The sequence below is a fragment of the Chelonoidis abingdonii genome, chromosome 3 (assembly GCF_003597395.2).
Source record: "Chelonoidis abingdonii isolate Lonesome George chromosome 3, CheloAbing_2.0, whole genome shotgun sequence".
NCBI classification, from domain to species: Eukaryota; Metazoa; Chordata; order Testudines; family Testudinidae; genus Chelonoidis; species Chelonoidis abingdonii.
The window spans coordinates 162,431,688-162,457,585 of NC_133771.1; the positions used below are offsets into that span (position 1 = coordinate 162,431,688).

Sequence of the window (25,898 nt, forward strand, 5' to 3'; positions counted from 1 at the left end):
ACGGACGCTGGTTCTGCTCAGGTTGCCTGTGTAGTAGCATAAACTGCTCCCTGGCAGAATTTTCTCATGTGACAGTTGCAGTTTGTGTTGCTACACTTGCAGAGAGTTGGGGTTGGAGAAGCATGGGAAATTTCCCAGCAGAAAAGGGAAACAAAGAGAGGTCTTAGAAGCTGCTGCTGAAAAAGGACCTTGCTCTTTGAGCTCGGGTGAACCAGTTGAGTGCTTCCTGAGCAAACCAAGGCAAGATCAGCATGGATTAAACAGCTGAGGAATCAATGCAGGTGCTGTTCATTTCAATTTCAGGGCACAGTTGCAAGATGAGATGAGGAGGAAGAGTGAGAGTCTGTGTGTGGCTGGCTAAAGGGTGGCTTTGACCTGAGGAAACAATGACTGGATAGTCAGCCCTCCTGGACAGAAAACCATAATGTGGTGTTTTTCTAACTGCACCCTGTGAAGATGAGAATGGAGAGGGGCCACTGTGTCTTGTGCTCATTTACAAAAAACTTAAATCCTGGCAAAAGAAAATAACTTTGTTTTGTTTGTTCAGTGAGCTACTCTTACTCACTGCTGCTCTGTGACAGTAGCCCACCCATAAATATGCTCTGAGTCCCTCTTGGGTTCCAGATGCCATATTCATTTGATGGTTCATTATTTATAATTGGTACAGCTCTGAGGTACAGTTGTTATTTAGGGAACCTATGTAATATAACCAAGGTTGCTGATTGGTCTAGCCTTCACCACAACCTCAGGTGAAGCTGTTCGTGACCTCACCCCTCTCCCTCATCCTGTCACACAGGGTTTCCCAGGGGGAGACTACACATACTCTAACCTTGCTTGCCTACCTACCTTTTGCTATTTGCAAGTAAGATTGCTCATAGCCTTACCTGACACCTTCCCTCCCAGGATCTTCAAGAGGAGGGTATTTCCTGGTATCCCACCCCCAGTCTATTAAACTGTAGGATCTTCAGGGAAGTGTACTAGACCCAAGCCCCAATGTTACGCTGCAGGGTTGTTGCAGAAGAACTCAGATATTATGGTAAAATGACAGGTTTCAGAGTAGCAGCTGTGTTAGTCTACGAGGTTAATTAATTAAGATGAGCTATTATTAGTAGGAGTAAAAAGCTTTTATAGTGATAAGACAGTTGAAATGGGCAGGGGGCATTGCTGGCACATGATGGCATATATCATATTGGCAGATATGACTCGTTCACCTGCACATCTAAGGTGCCACAAGTGTACTCCTGTTCTTTTTGTGGATACAGACTAACACGGCTGCTACTCTGAAACTTCCCATGTAGTGCTGATCAGCAGGGGCTCCCAGGCTGCCTGCAGACCCTGAATTTTGAAAGAGAGGTGACTGCTGGCACAGCAGTTTCTACATGGGCCCTTCAGCTTTTACATTCACTTTCCCCCTTGGTCCAAAGTAGCTAAAATTTGTAGCCAGCCATAAAAAACATTTGAAATAAACAGACTTCCTGGTGTTCGGCTGAGAAGTGACTCTGGAATGAGGCAGAAACCAGCCAGCAGATGGTGCAGAGCTTGAAAGCGAAAGTGACCTGGAAGAGAAAGGAAAACACGTTCCGAGACAGCAGTGGGCGAAAAACTTACTTATGTAGACAGACTGCCAGGGAAATCTTTGTTTGGCGCCGGGAGGATTTCACACACAAGTCACTTGCACTTTCCATGCTGAAGAAAGTTCTAAAGGTAAATGTGTAAATTTTCTGTCTGGCTTGTGCAGAAGTGAGATTAGATCCAAGCAAAGCAAGGGGTCTGAGATCTCGTCTTTTTCTTAAAATGCTCCTAACAGGCTTAAGATCCTTTAGAGCAGGGGCGGGCAAACTTTTTGGCCTGAGGGCCACATCAGGTTTTGGAAATTGTATGGAGGACCGGTTAGGGGAGGCTGTGCCTCCTCAAACAGCCAGGCATAGCCCGGCCCCTGCCCCTATTCCCCCCACCCTGCTTCTCACCCCCTGATGACCCCCCACAGGACTCCTGTCCCATCCACACACACCCTGCTCCCTGTCCCCTGACTGCCCCCTGCCACCCCATCCAACCCCCGCTTCCTGACTGCCCCCTGGGATCCTTGCCCCCATTTAACTCCCCTGTTCCTTGCCCTCTGACCGCCCCGACCCCTATCCACACCCCAAACTCCCCTGCCCTCTATCCAGTCCCCCCTGCTCCCTGCCCCCTTACTGTGCTAACTGGAGCACTGGTGTCTGGCAGCACTACAGCCGCACCATCTGGCTGGAGCCAGCCATGCCACAGCGCAGCACTGAGTCAGGCCGGGCTCTGCAGCTGCTCTGCTCGGCCGCCCAGAGCATTGCGCCGGCAGTGTCGCACGCTGAGGCTGCGGGGGAGGGGGAACAGCAGAGAAGGGACTGGGGGTATCCCCCAGGTCAGGAGCTCAGGGGCTGGGCAGGAGGGTCCTGCCAGCCGTAGTTTGCCCACCTCTGCTTTAGAGAAGCAGAGCATGATCATTTCCAGTTCTGGTTAGAATCCTCATCCATTGAGAAGGTGGGGAATGTAGATATAGAACTAAGTTTCTGGCTTTGAGAATGAAGAGTACTTGTGGCATTTTAGAGACTAACAAATTTATTTGGGCATAAGCTTTCATGGGCTAAAACCCACTTCATCGGATGCATGCAGTGGAAAATACAGTAGGAAGATATATATAAACAGAGAACATGAAAAAATGGGTGTTGCCGTACCAGCTATAACAAAACTAATCAATTAAGGTGGGCTATTAGCAGCAGGAGAAAAAAAAAACGTTTGTAGTGATAATCAGGATTACCCATTTCCAACAGTTGACAAGAAGGTGTGAGTAACAGTAGGGGGGGAAATTACCATGGGCCACTCTTTCTGGCTTTGGTGCATTTCCCTAGCTGGAGTGCATTTGTGCTTCAAAATGTGCTGTGCTTTCTGCTGTGCATCAGTAACTTGCGTAAGAGAAGGCAAAAACTGAAGATGGGTTTGTGCTACAAAGTTCAGTACAGGATTTTGGTTCAGTCCAGGGTAGAGACAAGAGCCCTGTCATGACATTCAGCTACGGGGGTGTTTAGATCTGGGGTTTTGCTCTGGGACCATCTCTAGCCTCTGCATTAAATAATGTAAAATTTGTTAAGTCTCGAATGCAGTAAGTCTGTTCAGTTTCTTGGCTTTCGCTGTACAGATTGGATGTCACAGTTCTTCTGATCTCATGATAAATATCGCAGCAGGTATGTAACACTGAAGAGGGCTGCTCCTTTCCTGTTCAGAGACTATACAGCACAACAGCAAGCACTAATCTATCCTGGTGACTGACTGTAGCACTTACACTGAAATGAGCTTGGGGATGACCTATTCTAATTCTTTCAAGAGTCTGAAGATTGTATTCCAAGCAGAAGCTTAGGGCCACCCCAGAAGGAGAGTGCAGAGGGAAGGGGAGGAAGGAGAATGTTATGGTTCACGGCCATATCTTGGTCCCTGTGCATAGCCCAAACAAATGGGATTGTGCAGAGGAGCTGTGCAGGATGATGCAGGTATCACCTTTAACCCGGAGGCAGGGCCTTTGCTGTAGTGTCCTTGGTCTGTTAAACTACCTCAGGTGGGTTTTGGCCAATATATCCTTCTCCACCCTCCCTACCCTCGGATCTGCTTTGGAGGCCTGTGCACAGCTGTGCCCTAGCTGCTAGGCCCTGTAATAGAGCGTGCTCTGCATACTTTTCTCGAATACAAGTACAAAGATACAGCTTGGCTGCTGAGGGACACATCAGAGGGGGTGGATGGATGGAAAACAAAGTGATTTCGTTAATATTTTTATTCTTTCATTTACTCTGTATTCAGATCCCTTTTCAGTATAAATGAATATAATTATTCTTACTGCTACTTGCATTAATTCTGCTAAACATATGGAATCTAGGAAAGGATCATGTTTATCCAGCTTTTAACAACTCTGTAGAATTAAGGATTTGTTGTTTTGCCATGGAAATATGATAAACTGACTTTTGACCTTTCCCAGCAGAGTCAGCTGCAGGGAAGTTAGTGTCTGAAACACTTTGGGCCTGACTCTTTTCTCACCCCTCACAGGTTTTACACTAATGTAGCCCATTGACTTCAGTGGAATTATTCCTGGTTACCAGCAGCATGTGAGGAGAATGTGTCTTCAGCTTTGTTATTTTGAGGAAATAAAACTCTGCGGTTGCTGAGCTGGCAAATTTCATTTTCCTTTGACGTTCTTTCCAGTGCTGAAAGCACGCATCTCGTGACCTGTATGTTAAGTGGCTGTTTCTTGGATGCACATGCTGGTTCTCTCCAGTGAGTTGTGTGTGAATCTCGCTGTATTATCTCAGCTGTAATTTTTCCTCCCCTCCAGCCCCAATCAGATTTTTAAAGGAGTGACCAAGGTTTCCCACAGATTATAAGAATTCAGCACAGCCTCTTTTCCTTCTTATAGAATTGGGATAAAATCAGAATCTGATCTGAGGCCACAGGACTGGTGGTTCAGATAAAATAAATCCTGAACCCAAAGCACTCAAGATTTATTTTTTGGGCAGACTACCCAAAGGAAAACCAGGCTTCTCTGCTCACTCTGACCATAGAGTCATACAAATGAAGAGCTGGAAGGGACCTCAAGAGGCCCTCAAGCCTAGCCCCCCTGTGCTGAGAGCAGGACCAAGTAAACCTTAGACCATCCCTCACAGGTGTTTGTCCGACTTGTTCTTAAAAATCTCCAAGGAAGTTAATTCCACAGCTTCCCTTGGAAGCATATTCCAGAATTTACTATCATTATTGTTAGAAAGTTCTTCCTAATAGCTGACCTAAATCTCTCTTACCCCACTGATACTCCAGCCCAAGGGAGGCTGACTTAACTCCGGCCACTGCATTAGCCCTGGGGCCACTGCTCCAGGGGCCTGGGGCCAGTCAGCTGCTCCGGCGGTTCAAGGGTCGCTGTTCTGCTGGCCCTGGGGCTGACTACTGGCCAGCTGCTCTTGTGGCAGGGGCTGACAGCCGCTGGTCCAGCACTTTGGGGGCTGACCCACTCCCGGCCACTGCTTCAGCCCTTGGGCCACTGCTCCACCAGTCCTGGGGCTGACAGCTGCTCCAGCCCTGCCCCAGAAGAAGTCCTGGAGATCCCAGAATCATATCCTTAGCATTTTACAAAAGTAGGTAAGGATTATTATCCCCATTTTACAGATGGAGGTATAGAGAGTTTAGCTGACTGGCCCAGGCTTCCATGTAAACCAGTAGCAGAATCTCAACTAAAAGTCAGGTCTCCTGACTCCCAGACCCATCCTCTAACCATTAGATCACACTGCCATCCCCAAAAGGAGATATAAGCCAATTGATCTGGATAGTATGAGAACTTGCTGACCCTGGTGCACTAAATCAGTTCTCCCTTTGAAACAGTCCCCTGCAGGCTTGACTCCTTTTGCAGGCTGGGGCCTAGCAGGTATGGTTGGATCATAGACTCATAGAAGATTAGGGTTGGAAGGACTTCAGGTCATCTAGTCCACCCTCCCCCTCACTCCCCCCTCAAAGCAGACCAATCCCCAACTAAATCATCCCAGCCTGGGCTTTGTCAAGCCAGGCCTTAAAAATCTCCAAGGGTGGAGATTCCATATCATGCTTTTGCTCCCTTTTTAATGTTCCTGGGCTACCCCATTTTGTTGTGCTCCAGGGTATGTGACATACCACTGAGCCTCCAAATTCTCCAGTGGGCACCCCCATCTCTAGTGCAGATTCCACCCACCATTTGCACCCAGGCTCTCAGTCACCTTGTCCTCTAGCAGAACGCCTCCACTGGCCTTATCACTCAAAAGGCCTCCATTTCTCATTGGCTGGACACAACTTTTCATTTTAAATGAGGAGAATACTTTTTCAGTCATGTCGACCGAGGCAGAGAGAGAGAGGCCATTTCCCAAACAGACCACATATCCTGGGCCACTTCACCCCTGATATCAAACACTTAAAAAAAAAAAAAAGCTTCTTATAGCCCTTCATTACACATGTTTGAATACATCTCATCGCATGGAAGGGACAGTCCCTGACTGGTGTAAATAGGCATAGCTACACTAAAATCCATAGACCTACAGAGATTTAGGCTGAGCTGAGGATCTGGCCTCAAACATTCAGTTCATCTGTGCTGGTGCCTGTTTATTTCTAAAGTGACCCATCAAGATGGCTGTAGTCTTCATTAGCTTGCTAGGTCAACACTGTCATGTGGGTTGTTTTTTTTTTTTAAATTACTTTATTTTCTTTAAGGCAACTGACCTTCATTGGGTGCAATGACGGAAACGTGCCAAGACATCCTGCTGACGATCTTGGAGGAGCTGGTAGAGGGACAGAGAAAGAAGTTTAAATTGAAACTCAGTGACACTGAACTGAGGAAAGGCTATGCAAACATTCCCAAGGGACATCTGGAGAAAGCTGATGTAACGGACATGGTTGATCTGCTGATTAGATACTACCAACAGGAATATGCTGTGGAAGTGGTGATAAATGTGCTGGATCAAATCAATGATAAGGATCTGGCTGAAAGGTTGAGAAGAAAGTCAGCTGAAGGTGGGTGGTGATTAGGATGATCCTCGTCCTTTCCTAACCCCTGTCTGTAAGTATAGAGAGAGATGAAAGGTCGGAGCTGGATTCTGTGTTTTGGTGCAGTCCCGTGGCATTGCAGTCCTGGTGCAAGGTGGCCCTAAAGCCACAGGAGATTGTCCTGGTGTAGGGTGATCCTTCAGTGGCACAGATCCTTGCCTTCTCCAATATAAACACATAGCAATGTCTATGTTTAAAAAACAAATTCCCCCAAAACAAAACACTCCATGGCACATCCAACTTCCCCCCTGGAGAAAGGCTGAGAGAGAGAACAAACCACACATGGGAGATGTTAGTAATCTCAATGCACTACTGGGAGGTGTTCTGGTGCTGTGATGACGAGGGAGGTATCAGAATGTAGTCAGAAGGCATTAGTGGCTACTAGGCTACTTCTGCTCCTGGCTGCTAATGGAAGGGGCTTCCTTGTACCCTAACAATCCCTAATTGTCATACTAGCTCTTAAGGCCATCTTCAAACTTCTTGCTGGATTGCACTGTGAATTTTTGAGACATAGCTCCAGATCTGGGCCTATATGTCTGTATCATTATAAAGTTGTCATAGATATGACATATATACTCTGTTGATAGCACGTCTGGGAATCAAGACATGATGAAGTGTGTCTTTTCTTTCAGTATGGAAAACCAGACCTGTTTCTGTAAAGCCCGCTGACATTGGTAAGTTTGTGCACTAGTTCATACTGTTGAAAAACTACATGGTTATCAATCTTCTTAAAAGCCTATTTTTCTTTTAACACTGAGGACTAGCAAAGTGATATGCAATACAGTGGCACATGCATGAATGTGCTTGAATTCAGTGCAACTCCATTTACAGTAAAGTAAAATGGAAGGTCAGAATGCATCAAAATGTTCAGCTCCCAAGTCTGCTTATACTGAAACTTCCTCTTAGACTGAAGTGGTTCAGTGGAAACAAAATGGCTTTGCTCTAAGAGAGTTCCACTGGACCTGGATGTGCCAGGTATTTGCACAATACAGTTTGTTTAGGTGTAAATCTGAAATGGATTTTGAGAAGATCTCTGAACTGTAAGAAAATTGGATCCACATCTGAGCTTTGCAGTTCAAGTCATCTTTACTGTAAAATGTCCTCTAAAAATGACTGTTTCTGTCATATTGATATATTTAAAGATATGTTCTTCAATGGACTAGAATTCTGGTAAACAGTTCTCTTCTCTTTTCCAGACCACAGAGCGAACTATGTGGCCTCTGTGAAGGAAAAATTTAGAAGAGTGAAGGATTATAATTCCAGGCCAGGAGAATGGGTGTCTTTGGATGACCGCTACACAAAGCTCTTTATAGTAAAAAAACACCATCAAGCAGAAGATAAAGAACATGAGCTACTGTCTAGAGGAAAAAGACATATGGATATCATGAGGAAGCCAAGCAGCTTTGCGGACTCCCATGTTAATGTGGAACATCTTTTTGACACATTATCAGATGGCACAATAACCAGAAAAGTGATCTTACAAGGAATAGCAGGGATTGGAAAGACCGCTACAGTTGGCAAAATTATGTATGATTGGTCATCTGGGAGGCTTTACCAGGGCAGATTTGATTATGTTTTTCATTGGAGCTGCAGGGAGCTAAACCAAAGAACAGAAAAACTGAGCCTAGCTCAATTAATTTTACAAAACTGGGGACATCCAAAGCCAGAGATAGGGGAAATTTTGTCTTACCCAGAAAAAGTCTTGTTCATCATCGACGGCTTTGATGAACTCAGGTTTCCTGAGGATTATGATAAAAGTAAAAGCTTATCCTGTGATTTGGACATACCTCACTCAACAGCAGTGGCTGTGGTGGAAAGTCTCCTCAGCAGCCAGAGCCTTTCAGAAGCATGCCTTCTTGTCACAACGAGACCCTTAGCCGTAGGAATGCTGGAGACCCATATGAAAGCTGACCTCTGGGCAGAGATTGTGGGCTTCTTGGAGGAAGACAGAAAGGAGTTTTTCAAGAAGTTCTTCAAAGATGAAGAGAAAGCAGCTTTTGCCTACAGTTATATTCAAGAAAATGATGTAGTGTTCACCATGTGTTTCGTCCCCCTCATCTGCTGGATTGTCTGTACAACCCTGAACCTTCAATTGAGGTATAGCGAAGAGCTCGATCAGAAGGTGAGCACAACCACTGAAATATTTACCTATTTTGTGGCCACTTTATTGCAGTCCCATGGTCGCGCACAGACATCCACACAAGACCTTTTTCACAACCTTGGATCATTGGCCTATGGTGGTGTGAGGGACCAGAAAGTGCTGTTTGATGAGAGTATGCTGAGAAAGTGTAACTTGGAGGTGTCAAAAGGTCCATCAACTTTCCTCACGGAATTGCTGCAGGCAGACATTTTTGTGGAAACTATCTATAGCTTTGTGCATTTGACTGTGCAGGAACTGTTTGCTGCCTTGTTCACCTTCTGGAACAAGGAGAAAGCTTCTGAGCTCTTGAAAGAAGCCTTTGTGGAGAACAAAAGCCATTTGATCTTAACTGTTCGCTTTCTGTTTGGACTGAACAATGACAAGTCATTAAAGCCTTTGAAAAGGTACTATGAAACCAGCATGGGCATCTCAAAGGATGAGCTGCTGAAATGCACTAAGAAGGCATTGCTTATTTGCCAGGAACAGGGCGAGGAGAGCCGTCTCCTCCTGGAGCTGTTGCATTGTTTGTTTGAGATTCAGGATGAGGAATTTGTCAGAAGTGCTTTGGAGGAGATGAAGGAAGTGGTCTTCCTGGAGAACAGTCTAGGGCAGGATGACCAACAGGTGATCCTGTACAGTCTGCAGCACGCCAAGGAATTCAGTCAGCTGAAATTGGGCAGTCTGAAAGAGAGAGATATGATCAAACTAGTTCCATTGCTAGGGAAATGCAAACAGATCCAGTAAGTACTATCAATGTGACCAAACTTCAGCAGAGTTCACAATATTCTGATCTCACCTGTCTCAGTGTGAACAAGGAGTAACTTCACAGAAGCCAGTGGAGTTACACTGCTATTAGTGAGGTCAGAATAGGGCCCAATAATGTTAATAAGGTGAAACCCAGGGCAAAATTTTGCCTGAAAAATCCTTGTTACTTGTGGTTCTATATGAGCCAGCAAGGAACCTCACAGAATAAATTGAGTTTTCAGGGTTTGCAGTTAAACAGCACCTCCCCACATCTGGACTCCTTGGATATGTCCACTTCGGAGCTGGAAACATCCAGACAACATGCCAGCTCCGCTCGTGCTCGTGCGCTAATATTAGCAAAGTATCCAAGCCTGCCGCCCCTTTGGGTCCATACTTGGGGTACTGGTCCATGCCGCCACGTATGTCCCAATGTCCACATTGCTATTTTTGGCATGTTAGCTCTAGAAAAGCTAGCATGTGTCTGTCTGCCTGGGCTGAGAGACACACTCCCAACTGCAGTGTAGACATATCCATTGAGAGACAGTAAGCATGGAAAGCCTCAGTGTCATTTTTAGTCACTCTTCAGAAAGCTTCATATTAAGACCCTTATCAAAACATATTCAGGTATCTGCCCTCTTCTTCTCTTCACTTGTCTCCAGTGCTCATCCTTCATCCCAGCCCAACCGAATCCTTGTCCTTTCCTTCCCACCCTTACCCTTCTCTCTTCCCAAATAGCACTGCATCTCCAATGCGTAGCCTCCTGCTCCTTTTCTGTAACCCTTAAGTTCCACATCCTTCCCCTCCCATTCCCTCACCCCGACCAGGACACCTGCCTCTTCTGGTCCCATCATGGGATATCATCAGCTCCTCAGTCTCTCTACTCAGCCCAGATCCAATTGTTAATTCATAAACTACATACTGTGTAGTGCTCCTTCACTCTGATATTTTCTGTATCTGATATAAAACTACTACATATTGTACACTAGACCAAAACTCCATGGGAGTCCATTGCAATCATTCCTGTGATAACATCTGTCTCCGTGTTGAACGGTCTTCTGGATTAGCAGAGCATCTACTCATGTAGCCTCCTATACAGATATTAACACTGCTAAATCTGTTTTTCTCCCTGTAGTTTTAACGCCTCTGGAATCTCATTGTCTACAGTACTCAAGGTGTGTGCTCACCTTTTACAAAAGCTTAGAATGACCAGACTGCATGTGGAGCATGAAGCAGAAGATGAAATGTATTTTACAGTGGAAGCGAGCTGTGAAAGGGGCCCTTGCACGTAAATACAACTATTTGTCTCACTCACTCCTAGAGACAATCCAGAGAGAGAACCTTAGCAGCAAACACTGCAGTATGGCTCCTATGGCTTTGGAGAGTGACTGTAGAATCATATGCTATTTCTATGAAAGGCAGCCAGAGCAGAATAGTTGCGCTCCTTTGATATCTGATGGCAAGAGAGTTGAAAGAGAAGCTAGCAATAGTGTACTTTCCAGTGGATAGTAGGACCTGACCTTTCCATCTGTAGTCCCTTTCACACTCATATGGGAGAAAAGTGATCACGAAATTAAATTCATGATTCTAAGGAATGGCAGGAGAGCAAACAGTAGAATAAAGACAATGGACTTTAGAAAACTCAGAGAATTGGTAGGTGAGATCCCATGGGAAAAAAGTACAGGAGAGTTGGCGGTTTTTTGAAGAGACATTATTAAGGACACAAGAGCAAACTATCCCAGTGCATAAAGAAGATAGGAAGTAAGATAAGAGGCTGCTCTGGCTTAACCAGATCTTCAACAACCTGGAACTCAAAAGAGTTATATAAAAAGTGGAAACTTGGTCAATTATGAAAGATGAATATAAAATTAAAACACAAGTATGTAGGGACAAAATTAGAAAGACCAAGGCGAAAAACAAGATTAAACTAGTGTAAGTACATGAGAAGCCAGAGGAAGACCAAGGACAGAGTAGGTTCATTACTCAATGAGGACGGAAAGATAATAACAGAAAATACAGCAATGGCCTCAGTGTTAAATGCCTTTTTTGCTTTGTTTTGTTTTGTTTCAGTTTTCAACAAAAAAAGTTAGCAGTGATTGGATGATTAACCTAAAGAACATGAATGTAAATGGGGTAGAATCTGAGTCTAAAATAGGAATGAACACGTTAAGAATTACTTAGACAAGTTAGGCCAAGTCTACACTACAGGCCTATATCAGTATAATTACATTGCTCAGAGTGTGAAAAATCTACATTCCTGAGCAACGCAGTTATACAAACCGAACGCCCCGTGTAGACAGCACTATGTCAGTTTCTCCTGTTGACATAGCTACTGCCTCTCGGGAGATGCGTTAACGACACCAGTGGGAGAAGCTCTCCTGTTGGCATAGCAGCATCTTCACTAAAATGCTACATCGGTGCAGCTGCACTGCTGTAGCACAGTATGTGAAGACAGGCCCTTAAATGGCTTCAGATTGAAAGGGCCTGATGAAATATGGCCTACAGCACTAAAGAGATATCTGAGCCATTAGCGATTATCTTTGAGAATTTGTGGAAGACAGGATAGATCCCAGAGGACTGGAAAAGGGCAAATATAGTGCTACTCCATGAAAAGGGGAATAAGGACAGACCAGTCATCTTAACTTCAAAGATGAGCAAATAATCAATCAATTTGCAAACACCTAGAAAATAATAAGTTGATAAGTAGCAGTCAACATGGATTTGTCAAGAGCAAATCATGTCAAACTAATCTAATATCCTTCTTTGAGAGGGTAACAAGCCTTATGGATAGGGGAAAGCAGTAGATGTGGTATATCTCACATGACTTTCTCATAAACAAACTAGGGAAATACAGCCTAGATGGAGCTACAAGGTGGACGCACAACTGGTTGGAAAAGTGTGTTCAAAGAGTAGTTATCAATGGTTCACAATCAAGCTGGAAGGGCATATCAAGTGGGGTCCTGCAGGGAATTGTCCTAGGTCTGATTCTATTCAATATCTTCATAATTTATTTGGATAACGGAGCACACTTATAAAGTTTATGGATGATTCCAATCTGTGAGGGGTGCAAGTGCTTTGGAGGACAGGTTTAGAATTCAAACTGATCTTGACAAACTGGAGTAATGGTCTGAAATAAATAGGATGAAATTCAATAAGGAAAAATGCAAAGTACTCTACTTAGGCAGGAATAATCAGTTGCACAAATATAGGGGAAATGATTGCCCAGGAAGGAAGACTGCAAAAAAAGGATCTGGGGGTTATAGTGGATCATAAGCTAAATATGGGTCAACAATGTAATACTGCTGCAAAAAAAGTGAACATAATTCTGGGATGTATTTGCAGGACTGTGGTAAGCAAGACACAAGAAATAATTCTTCCACTCGACTCAGCATTGATAAAGCCTCAATTGTAGTATTGTGTCCAGTTCTGGGCACCATATTTGATGTGGACAAATTGGAGACAGTCCAGAGGAGAGCAACAAAAATTATTCAGGGTCTAGAAAATATGGCCTATGAGGAAAGATTGAAAAAAAAAATGGGTTTGTTTAGTCTGAAGAAGAGAGGACTGAGGGGGCGACATAACAGTCTTCAAGTTTGTAAAGATGGTATAAAGAGGAGGGTGATAAATTGTTCTCCTTAATCACTCAGGACAGGACAAGAAGTAATGGGCTTAAATTTCAGCAAGGGAGATTTAGGTTAAACATTAAGAGAAACTTGCTAACTGTACAGGTAGTTGAGCTCTGGAATAAATTGCCTAGGGAGGATGTGGAATTTACATCATTGGAGGTTTTTAAGAACAGGTTTGACAAACACTTGTCATGGATGGTCTAGATAAGACTTAGTTCTACCTCAGTGCAGGAGACTGGGCTAGATGACCTGTTGAGGTCCCTTCCTGTCCTATGTTTCTATGATAAAATCACATCTGTATGCAAAAGGACAGCCCTAGATTAATGCACCGTGTAATTCCACTTAAGCCTTATTTTGGTGGGTTTAAACAGGATTTACTTGAGATGTAGAACTTATGCTGGCCCTCTGCACAGGGGAGAATTTCACCCAGTGAACTCCTGCATTCTAATCCCAGCGCTGCTGCTGAATCACTGCGAGGGGCTCTGGGCAAGTTGCTTAACCTCGCTGTCTCCATTTTGATTTATCTGTAACATGAGATGGATCTGTCATGAAGATGAATGTCTGTGAAGTGCATTAATGATGGAAAGCTCCATATATGTAAGTGCTACATGTTATCATCATCTCTGTATTTTAATGAGATACCTAGTTCATGACAAAGTTTATCACGCAGTAGTCCCAGTTGACAGCCCCATCTTAATTCTGCCAATGCATCACAACTTGATACAGCTCAGTGTTTCTAATGGCCTTCCTCAAATGCAAGGTGCCTTGGTGGGGAAGAGCTGCTGTGTCATAGCTTGCTGCATGTTCACTCAGTCAGTGAAATTCCCACCCCATGCAAGGAGCCAGCACGAATCCTGTGCACTTCCTTGTTCCTCGGCATGGGTGAATTTCATGCCTAGCTAGTGTTGGTCTCATCAAGATCACAGAGCTGTTTTGAATAGCGGAGCAATGTAAAGAATCATAGAACTGTAGAGTTAGAAGGGACCTCAAGGGTCATCTAGTCCAGCTGCCTGCCAAGATGCAGGATTTGTTGTGTCTCAAAGAAGTGGTATCCTAAATCATCATTTTGTTTTAATTGTCTTTGTAGTGAATGCAGATGATGGTGTTAGAAGTGACCTTCTTGAAAAGGAAAAGAAAAATTGGACTTTTTTTTTTTTACCCAGTTTAAAAAAAAAAAAAGTGCACTTAGATTTTTTCCCTGTGCTTGCATTTATTTTGGAAATATCCAAATATCAAATCTAGTTTTTCTCAGGTTTCAGTGGAAGACCCATTGGAGGTCTCAGAGATATTGATAGTGATTCCTTTCAGCCCTTACTTGGTGGGCCTGGGATATTAACAAAGAGAAGTTTGCTTGAACATGTGTCTCTGCATTTGAGTTAAATAGCTGTTAGGTAAAAGTCCTGTACTTTTATTAACCTGAATTTTTAAAAAAGTCACTTCCTCTCACAATGAGTTTTCACTTGCATGGTATCTTTAATGGCGTAAGGCTAACAATTCTCCAGTTGACTATAGAATCTTAGAGGAAGAATTGGGTAGACAAGATCTAAATTTCAATGTCATAACAGAAAAAAACATCGTTCATTTCAGAACACCATGTGGGTCTCCTTCATATATAAAATTATTTCTTTTAAAAGACCACTAGCCCAATTGCCCCTCTTCCCCACTTCCTATTCCTTTGCTGGTCACCTCGGAGCAGTAAAACCATTCAATTTCATATTAGCCAAGTGGAGACCACACTGTTTTTGCCCTGACATTTCTCATTTTATTTTCCTACTCTGTCAAAACCTCTAAGTAAAGTGATATCATTCTGCTTACAGAATAACTTTAGATAACCTTCCTGAAGACACTGCCATTGCGATTTGTGACTACGTTATTCCAGCTCACCCTGGCATTGTCACCCTTGATGTGAACGGGATTCGGGGAAGCAAGGAATTTGTAAATAGCCTGAAGAACAGTCTTCTGGACTCGGACTGCAGACTGGAATCAGTGGGGTAAATGGATATTTGTCATTTCAAGTTATCAGACAGACTCAGCAGTTCTCAGGGGACCTGCCATATCCCTCATATCTATGAGAGGAATCTCATAGAAACTGAGCCAGGTTCTTCCTGATGATAAGCATCCACTTATTTCAATTGCATACTTCAGCACAGAAGCAGGTTATCTTGTGAGGGTCAGGAAGGTATTTACAGATGGTTTGATTCAATTTTATCTTCTGCCAAGCTTCAACATTGAGAATCCCAGACTCCAGGCTTTCCAGGATATCTGCCAACATCTTGCTACTTGCCGTAGCCCGAGAAAATTCCTCTTATTCCGAAGGTATGAGGAGGATGAAATACACTTTGGATATAAGGCAAAGGATGAGGATAAGAGTGGCAACAGGTACATTTTAATTTATTCTTCTTCCTTTGTCTCTTGTTGAAATAATAGGAGGATGGGGATGTCACTGGGACCTCAAGAAGTGGATTTAGCTTTAATAAAATAACATCACAGGAGCTTTCTTTATAGGGGGTTTACATATATTTTCATCCTTCCCTGAACTAAGACAGAACATAGTCAAAGCCTTAAAAAATGGAGAGATTGCACACTGAAACCTCTGGCTGTGAAATTTCAGTCTTCTCAGGTTTGGTCTCAGCATATGAGGGTGAACAGTCCCAGCATCCAGATTCAGAGTGCCTGTAGCATTCAGCATGTAAATGGACTGCCTAAAAGTTCCAATATCCTGCTCTCAACTTCCTGGTTTGATTATCCTGATTTTAGTTCATAAGGTAGCAGTCCCATTTGATAGACTTCAGCCTGACCAGCATACATAAGGCACCCCTGTTTCAGAATACAACATCCCCCTGCCCTGGCCCAGACTCCACTTTCCTCACCATGCCTCGCATATTTTTTTCAAGATCAAATCAGGGCAATTAATTCCTGCTTTTTGTGGCTAATTGTTGTCATGGCAACCTCCCACTTATTTCCAGATCTCAGCACTCTGAGACTCTGGAACTAATTTAATTCCCAGAGAAAGGGAAAAAGGAACTAGCACAGGAAAATGCTGCAGAATAAATAGACATAAAGAACGGGATGAGGGAGAGAGAGAGAAGACAGTCTCTCAAACTCCATTTGTATCCATTTACTTAGGCCTTGTCGACACTATGCAGTTTTTTTATGCAAGTTATGCCGACATAAAACCACTGCTTTAATTAAACTGCTGTTGCATGTTCGCACTATGCTCCTTATGTTGGTGGAGTGCATCCACACTAGTAGCTCTTGCATCGACACAGAAAGCAGCGCACTGTGGGTAGCTATCCCACTGTGCGTCTGACCGTAGGATGCTTTGGGAAGGGTTTGTACAAACACACCCCCATCAGTCTCCACCTCCTTCCCTGGCTCTGCGCAGCAGTATTCCCTCCACCCCCCACAGCAGTGGCCTGTCCTACCTTCCTTGTTGCAGTGTTCCTAGTGCTGGGGAGAGCAGGATTCCACAATAATGACTCTGTGATTCCCTCCAAGTTCTCCCACAACTTCCTCTTCCCACAGAGCAAGATGATCTACCCCTGCCCTGTAGTCCAGGGATGAGTGTGTCTGCTGCCAGGAGCCAGCGTACTCAACTGGACAGTAGCTATGTGAGCTCTCCATGCTGAGGAATGTCAACACTTCCCTAGGGTTTTGAAAGGGGAGGGGTGCATGCCTGTGTAGCTGGATACAGGGCAGTGGCATTCAAAACAGTGAGCAGAGTGGTCACAGCGGGTATTGTGGGATACTTCCTGGAGGTCATTTACAGTGACTTAACAAATTCAGTGTCTACACTGATGCTTTGTTGTCCTAACTTTGCCACCAAACGCTCTATGCCATTAGGTGGTTTTATTTTGTCGCCAAATGGGAGTTTTGCTGCCAAAAGTAGCATTGTAGTATGCATGCCTCTAGCTTGAGAACATCAAGTGGAAAACAGTTACATTTTTTGGAGTCATCTAGTTGAGATGTTGTGAATAGAACCAGATTTCTAGACTTATAGTCTCATCTGAAAGGTTGTTTAACATTAAAGTAAAAATGCCTGACCAGCATGATTGGTCTGCAGTGATCTTCTTTAGGTTCCTCAGAGGGTCTAAATAATGAACCTTAGTTCAACGGAGTGCTGATGAGCTTCGCCAGACAGTACCCCAAAACAACCACCAAACCGTGCAAAGTAAATTCTTCATGAACCGACTCCCTTCCAGTGGCCCTTCTGTAGCATTAGCATGTCCCCTAAGGCAGTATGTAACCCACGCCCACTCAGTGTAGTGCTTTGTCCCCTTTTAGTGGTGACTGACCCACATACCAGCAGTGCAGATTAGGTTCCTAAAGCATTTCAGGCATTGGCACACCTACCCAGGAATTTATTTTTACTTTCAACCTTAACTTCATCTGAGCAATATTGGGTGGGTTGGTTGGTTGGTTTTTGGTCAAGAATACGTAAATATAGATGTGGAAATACTAGAAACATGGGCAAAACATAACCAAGTGAGATTCTGTTTGAAAACATGCAAATGAATACATCTGGGGGAAATAATCTGAAACAGAGATGTTCAATGGTTGGGAAATGGTAATGCTAAAAGAGACTTGAGAGAGAAAGGAGAGCAATTTAGACATGAGTTTGCAGTATGGTATGATAGAAAAGGGCAGTGCAATTTTGGGGGCTGCGCACATAGAGGCATCATACCCTAGGATTTTCAGACACTGAGCTTCTTTAAATTTGTAATTTGAGTCACTGTAAGGTTATTGTTATGAATAATCGTTGATTAAAATAATGACATTTCTATTGCTCCTTTCACCAGATTTTCTCCAGATATGGAAACAGCTGTGGAACAAGAAATGGAAAAGCCATGCAGTAATTCTTTTAGCACCTCTTTTCTATAGTTATCATGTAATCTTTTTCACTCTCTTTTATCCAGACTCCAAAAGAAAAAGAAGACTCAAAAGAGAAAGAGAAAGAATGAGGCACCGAAAAAGTGTTTTCCCTGGCCATGTTTAATAAGGAAAACAAGAGAGAAAAAGGAAAAGAAAAAGGACTGCATGTAACTATTCTCTTCCCCTTTTTCATGGGTCTTTCTTGAAATATTTTCAATAGTTCAGTGTAATAAGATAGAAGTCCCTGAATATATTTACCCACAAAGGGACAGATACCAGATCCAAATGAGATTAAATGATATACTGTTGTAAGGAAAAAATAAACTGCAGAAGAACTTGAATCAAAACCTATGCATGAATTTCAGGGAATTTCAGACCTGGTTCCAAACTTCATGATTTGTGCCCATCGCTATCTTAAGTAAACCTAAATCCAGGATCTGCAATCCCACAAAGTTTGGGAACATCTAGATCCAAATTTTGCAGTTCAGTCCCGTCTCTGAAATAATGGCAGAGAAGAAAGAAAAAATGTTTCTTTAGTTATTTTCCTTGACCAGATTATTATTATTATTTGTTTGCAACAGTGCCCATAATGTGCTAGGCAGAGCTGCGAGAAATTGTTTGTACAAAACTGTTTTTTTTGGCAGAAAATACAGATTTGGGGATACAGAGACATTTCATCAATTCATTTTGATGTATTTTGTTTCAACAGTTTCTAAACAAAATGTTTAAATGTTTTGGTTTAAAACAACTTTTTAATTCAAATTTCCTTTTAATATATTTTTTAAAATATGTGAAATGCTCAAAAATGAAACAAAATGTTTCATTTTGGGTTGAATGAAACCCAAAAATAATTGTTCAGTCTGAAATAATTTTTCCAGCTTTTCAATGGGCTAAAAATTTTATTTTGACTCTATTTAAACTAATTTTTTTTCCATTTTTTTGGAAATGCCAGTGAACCAGAAAATCCATTATTCTCCCACCTCTTGTGCTAGGTGCTTTCTAGACATACAAAAGGGACAGCCTCAGTCCCAAGGCCCTCACAGACTAAGGGCAGACAAACAAATAGACAGAGGTCAGGGAAGAGGGGCAACAAAATAGATTTTTCTATACAAATCAATAAGATTTGCTAAAAGCAGCATGGCTGGTGTGTTTTAAGAGGGACTTGAAAATGGAGAGGGCAGGGGCCTAGCATGAGTTCAGGAGAACTGAATGGCATGGAGATGATTGTTTGAGGTGGGTGAACAAAGGGAGTTTAACTGTGGAAGTGGAGGGAAAAGAGAAGATGCATATCTTGACAAGGGCGGGCTGCTTAATACAGAACCTTGAAGGAGGATCATGTATCATGTCAGCTCTTCCTCTATGGGTTCTCTTCCTGACTCTGCTATGCTATCGGTGTGACTATGGGCTTTCACTTATGCCCAGATTTTCTGAATTGTTCTGTAATTTTTAGATGCTCAGTTTTTCGGTGCTCAGATTGAGACTCCCTCTGGGCCTGATTTTCAGAGAAGCCAAGTGCCTATAGCTCCAGTTGACGTGAATGAGAGCTGTGGGTGCTTGGCTGCTCTGAAAATCCGGCTCTAAGTGTTCCAAGTTGGGCATCCAAAACAAACGGTCAATTTTGAATATTTTGGCCTTAACTGCTTTGTGCCTCCGTTTCCCCAGCTACTTTGGCAGAGTGCTTAGAGATACTCAGGTGGGAAGCGCTACCGGTGGGAAAAGAGTTGCTGTTTTTATTTATTGTTATTTCTTTTATTGTTAAAATCTGCTTTTTCCATTAGTGCTGTTCTCTCCTGTCTCCCTGAAGAGTATTTTCTTGAGCTCATCAAGTGGGTCACCTCCACGTTCATTCCACTAATCTTATGCCTGGATGAAAATTCAATCAATGATGAGCAGATGAGAACAATATGCGAAAATCTGAACAGTCCTGATTATCAGCTTCAGTCACTGAGGTGAACAGAATCTTCTAAGGCGTCTTCCTGATATCCAGGATAGGAAAATAGGAATCTGCCAGAATTGCCAGGACCAGACCAGTTCTCCATTTGGTTCAAACAATTAGGAGTCCTTGTGGCATCTTAGAGACTAACATATTTATTTGGGCATAAGCGTTCGTGGGCTAAAACCCACTTCATTGGATGCACGGAGTGAAAAATACAGTAAGCAGAATATATATTCTAGCACATGAAAAGATGGGAATTGCCTTACAAAGTGGATGGTCAGTGCTAACTAGCCAATTGAGTTAAGGTGGAGGGTAAGGCAAGTCCCATGAAAGCTTATGCCCAAATAAATTTGTTAGTCTGGAAGGTAGAACGAACACAGCTACTGCTCTGAAACCTGCCACCATTTGATTCAGTGTCCTGTCTCTGACAGTGACCCATACTCGATGCTTCTGAGGGATGAAATTTACACCAGCTGAGGATCTAGCCCCCTGTTTGATTTTCTTTAAGGTCTTACACAGTGAATACTCACCAGTGGGAATTACTCTGAGTTGTTTGTAATGAGAAAGCCAGGGATTGGTAGGGGCTCTAAAAAATACATGTCCATGTAAGTTCAAAACATTTGCTACAGCGGTCGTCCCTCTCCAGTTTGAAGTCTGGACTATCTCCGTCTATTGCTGTCTTTCAGTCCAGGGCTTGTTTAATCTTTTCTCCTTTCTTTTTAAAGCCTTAGCTCTTGCAGCATAACCCACGAGAGCATGACTAATATCTGCTCGCTATTCCTCTGCAACACGGCAGTCTCCTTGGACCTGCAGAGCAACCCTGTGGGGGATGAAGGAGTTAAAATACTTGCGGCGTGCCTGAAGAGTAAAAGTTGCTGCCTAGAAAAACTGAGGTACAGTCGGAGACAGATGCTCTGGTGGAACCATTGATATAAAAAACTGATCACTGCAACAAGCACTTAGGGTGGTATCCACTAGCTTCAGAGCATAGTTACTGACATAGGCCCTGGTCCTGCAAATATTTATTCATGTGCTTAACTTTACAATCCATTTAAATGGGACTGCTTTTGGTAGGCAAGGTAAGCATGTGCCTGTGGCTTGGTCTGCACTAGAAAATTGTCGCGTTAACTACATCTCTCAGCGGTGAGAAAAATTCCCCTCCACCCCAAGCAATATAGTTAAGCCGACCTAACCCCCAGTGTAGACAGCACTAGAGCAATGGAAGAATTTTTCCATCAACCTCACTACCGCCTATCAGGGAGGTGGATTAACTACAGCAACAGGAGAATCCCTCCTGTGGGCTTAGGTAGTATCTTCTCTGAGTGTTGGCAGGACTGGGGCCACAGTCTAAGAAACGAAGCGTCGGAAGATGGCCAGCAGAGAATTTGCTATGTGCAAGGAGCTCTTTTGCTGGCCATGGCTGCCTCCCTCAGACTGGCAGAAGGTTCTTGGGATAGGGCACGGGTGGGATAGGGTTGGGGAGGCAGGGCAGAGTGGAGCCCTTCTGCACCCAGTCCTCTGAGACCTGAGCAGAAGACACGCATCAATTCAATTTTTCTTCTGTGGTTATTTCAGCTTATCAAGTGCTGATCTCACAGAAGACTGTGTCCCTGCCATCACCTCTCTGTTTTCCCAGAAGAACACTCTGATTTGTCTTGACCTGAGCTTTAATAACCTCAGAGATGGTGGAGTGAAAGCCTTGTGCTCTGCCCTGAAAGATAAGGAGAGCCGTCTTGAGAAGCTAATGTACGTCCAAGCTCTATTCTTTTTTCTTTTCATTTTGTTTATACCATAAAGAGTCCTGGGTGGGTTGTTTACAAAACTGTAATGCACTCCGTAATTCTTCATTTTCATCATGGTTTCAGTGATTTCAGGCAGCAATTAGGTTTTCAAGCGCTCTGATTCTGAGTCTTTCCTCTTTCTCCCTATTGTGTAGCCTTGAAGACAATGGCATCACTAACAACTGTGAGCAGGAACTCATCCAACTCATTGAAAACACCCTGTCTCTGAAATACCTGTGTTTGGATGATAATAAGTTTACATCCACCTCCAGAGCCCGCATCTATGGTGTATGGGACAAGTATCATGATGATGAGGAGGAGGTGGAGGAAGACTGACTGTGAATCGCAGGCACTGCGCTCAGTTCTCCTTTCTTGGCTGTATAGGTAGGTGCAGATCTCGGGAACTTCAGTATATTACACAAACATGGTGCTAAGGAAAGGTACCAGAATGAAACCACTGGGATTTTTATAGTAAATTCTTTACACACAGAAGAAAGTGCAACACGGGATGCAGCAGTGCAATCATTTCCTATACTGCTCTTCCCATGAGCCTCAACCCTGGCATGGATGGAGCATTTCTAAGGATGAGATGATTACAGTCTCCATGCTAACCCAACTCTTGGCTTTTCGGATGTGACTGGCATAAAAGGTGCCAAGCAGAGGCGATGGCAGAGAGAACAAAGGGGGCAAGAGGAAACCCACTTATACAGACCCAGAAGTTGAAATCTGAGTTTCAGAAATGACCTTATCAAGTGACCTGACATTTATAGACGGCAACTTTGCAAACTACAGACACCTCAGAGTTGCAAGCTGCTGGTTGTTCATTACACTAAAAGAAACTAGGGCAAATAACTCTTGCTTGTGAGTAAATGTTTACTTGTTCTTGTCCATTACTGAGCAATACAGTGTAGTATAAATAGTTTCAAAATTAAAGGATAATGCAAGACATCACCTGTTTCATGTCCAGTTTCCAGACTGTGAGCTGAGATGTGAGTTGAGGACTCTTTGCAGCTTTGTTCCTTAGAAGCCCATGGAGATTTCCCACAGACAGTTAATTCTGCCACTCTTAGGGTTAGTTCATGCAAACCCCTGGTCTGTACTTTGGCTGTGCCCCCATGTCTCCATGAGGGCACTGAGCCAGGAACATGCAGTCAGGCCCTTTACATATCCATGCTGCCATAGGGATCAGGGCCTCAATTTCCAAGGCTGCCCAGAAACCAATGGGATTTCTCTGCAAATCATAGTACATCCATATGATAAGACGGCCACTCTGAAGGTGCCTCACCTTGAACTCATGATGCAGAATAAATTCTGTGACCAGCATGGTTGCGGGTCTTTCTCACTATGTGTGGCCTGGTAGTTCTATTTTCTCAGTATGGCCTGGCCTAGGCCTGGATTTTTTGTCAGTTATGCAAGTTAGAAAAAAATGCCTTGAAAATTGGTATATCTAAGGTCATTTTTAGATTCCCTGGGAATCTATACTGTGTGAGCATTTCATGTGCTATGTGCTGGATAATAACAGGAGGATTCTGTTCTTATTAAACGAATCTGCTTCTTCATTAAAGCAACTGTTTATAGAACTACTCCAGCCACACCTTAACGTTCCCAGCCATGTTCCCACAGACTGACTTCCCAGTTTCTCCTCCAAACTCTTGTCGCATGCAACCTATTCTCCTCCCTTCATGGTCCATGTGAGTTGCTACAATGAGAATTATAGATTCCAAGGCCAGAAGAGACCACTGTGATCATCTAGTCTGACATCCCATATAACACAGGCCATAGAATTTCACCCAGTAGTTCCTGGCCCAAAGACAGTCCTACAAAGAATCAAACCCAAGAATATTGACAATAAAAATAAATTCCTTAATGTTTTGCTTTTGACTGTAACTATCACAGCTCATAAAACATCATAGTCTGTAATCTCTGCAGCTCAATACAGTGTGAGACCTCTAATGCCTTGTAAACTGGAACATGTAATGGGATTAGGACTAAAATGTACCAAGGCAGCTAATTTTTCATTCACTATTAATATTTACAGGCTCTTCTAAATATACTTCACAAGTTTCAATAACAACCTAGTAACCTGATGTGGCATTTTAGCAATTTATAATCACCTTCTGTAACAGGGATCTGAATTAATCTTTATACATCTCATTAGTATAGCTATCACAGATATTTTACAAGGCAATTGGCTTTCAGCAGCCTTCATTTAATTTAATTTATTAATATCTCATTTATATTTCATATATGCTGTTTAATTATTAAATCGCTTCATCTCAGAAACATAATTCTGTTATACAGCACCTACCCTGTGCTTTTAGAGCTTGAAAAATGTTAAAAGGTTTTTGTTTGTTTAAAGTCAAGATCAATTTAATTTTGCTTCAGGTTTTTGTTTTTTAAAAAATCTGATCTTAATTTTGAGCCAGAGGTTCACAAAGTTCTTCTTAGGAAATTACGTTGATTTTTGTTCTTTTTCTTAATTTCTCTTTATTCTATCCTGATATAAACTTTTATAATAGAATTACAAAAGTGCAAGCTATACAAGGCAGAATTATGATTAGTAGAAGCGCCATTAAACAGCGTTAAACATTGGGTGTTGGGGGGGAGTGACCAATAAATAATCTTCTCCAATAGCACTATAGCAATATTCAGATCTTCTAGCCAGTGTAATAATTATGATTATAATTTCAGTGAATGATCTGAAGTACATGCCATTAGAATAATAATTCATGTTCATGGAGCAGCCTTCATCCCAAGGATGCCAAAGCAGTTACACACAATGCACCATGAGTCCTGCTCATCCCCCTCTTCCCGTTAGTTCCACTGACCTCAATGGAACTAATCATGTGAATAGAGGCTGCAGAGCTGGACAGGATGCTGGGGCAGGCAGAGAGATATAAAGTGTTCAGCTGTCTTACTCTGGTGTCCTGTTCTAGAACCCCACTTAAAGATGCAGAGCTGTTTGCTAGCTGATGCTGGCAACCAGACCAGGTGGGGTCCCATTAGCACCAACTAAGGAGCATAAATACTGTAGTTCCAGAGTATCTCTGAGGCAGAAGAGAAACAAGGATAGGAACAAAGTGGTTCTGCAGAGACAAGATCAGCCAAGCTCATCTTGAGAGTATATTGTTAGTTAAACGAACAATAAAGACAAAGCCGAGGAAAGGAGTATGTTTGGACAATACCCAGGGCGATTGCTGTATTAAGAGCAGGATGGGCGTGCCATCCTCTGAAACAGATGCTATACACAGTATCACTGAAATGGAGCCATCTCAGGGTAGAGGGGGATGCAAGACAGGGTATCAAACAGCACACAGAGCATTGCACAACAGGGCAGGGAGAGACAGTTGTGACCATGGAGAACCAGGGATGCCCCATTCCAAAATATGTAATGAGATCTTGAGGGTCTGTTTTTCAGCACTAAGAGCAGCAAGCGAAGACCTAATCTATGTGTAATTACTGTGACTGCCTGTATAGATTTGGAGATTTGAAGATGCTGTAGCAGTAAGTGTGCCTGCAGTTGCACATATTCCAAGGCACCTAAGCTTTGAAAATCAGGCCTTTGCCATCCAGGTAGAGGAGACAAGACTTGATATTTTTAAATATCCCATCTGAAAAATCCATACAGCATGCACTCAACTTACTGTATCTACTTCAGGCTGGAAACGGGCTGAGTCCCCCTACCATGGTTGGTGCCTAAGGTTTCATGGAGTCTAGGAATCCATGCTGTCATAGCTTTCCTACTCAGATCTGAACCTTAGAGTCCAGAAAATAAGATGCTAGCATGAAACCTCCAAGCTTAATTACCAGTTTAGATCTTATAGCGCTGCCACCAGCCAGAAATTCCAGTGTCTGACTCAATCTGGTCTCCTGCCAAAACCTTCCTGGGGGACCCCAAAGACTCAGAATGCCTTAGCTCACAACAAAAGGGAAATAACCCCTTCCCTTCCCCACCTCTTTAACCCTCCTCCCAGACTTCCCCTCGCTGGGTTAGCCCTGGAAGAATTACTGTACTTAAACTCCTTTGATGACAAAACCGAGGGGAGGGACAATTCACCTTCCTCTCCTTCTTTTTGCCCTCCCAGCCTTCCTGAGAGAGGACAAGTAAATCCTGGCACAGAGATTCCTACCCCTTGAGCCTCACTAGAAAAGAAAAATCCAACCAGTTTTAAAAGAAGCCTTTAATATCAAAAGAAAGAAAAAGACATTAAAGGGCTCTGTATCAAGGT

At 43.2% G+C, this 25,898-nt stretch overlaps 1 protein-coding gene across 2 annotated transcripts; it reads left to right on the plus strand.

Moving 5' to 3' along the window:
- Nucleotides 1–1,549: 1,549 nt before the first annotated feature.
- Nucleotides 1,550–25,390, plus strand: LOC116822041 (NACHT, LRR and PYD domains-containing protein 3-like). Of its 2 annotated transcripts, XM_032775603.2 has the most exons (13): nt 1,550–1,704; nt 6,241–6,540; nt 7,206–7,247; nt 7,770–9,453; nt 10,590–10,742; nt 14,898–15,071; nt 15,301–15,459; nt 17,997–18,119; nt 19,731–19,901; nt 20,614–20,781; nt 21,464–21,634; nt 21,825–22,053; nt 25,328–25,390. In XM_032775603.2, exons 2-12 carry the CDS (start codon nt 6,264–6,266, stop codon nt 22,003–22,005), a joined length of 3,303 nt encoding a protein of 1,100 aa, XP_032631494.1. In that variant the 5' UTR covers nt 1,550–1,704; nt 6,241–6,263; the 3' UTR covers nt 22,006–22,053; nt 25,328–25,390. The 2 variants fall into 2 exon arrangements, with proteins under 2 accessions (XP_032631494.1, XP_032631495.1); XM_032775604.2 differs by lacking the exon at nt 25,328–25,390 and having other exon boundaries at nt 21,825–22,617.
- The last annotated feature ends 508 nt before the right edge of the window (nt 25,391–25,898 follow it).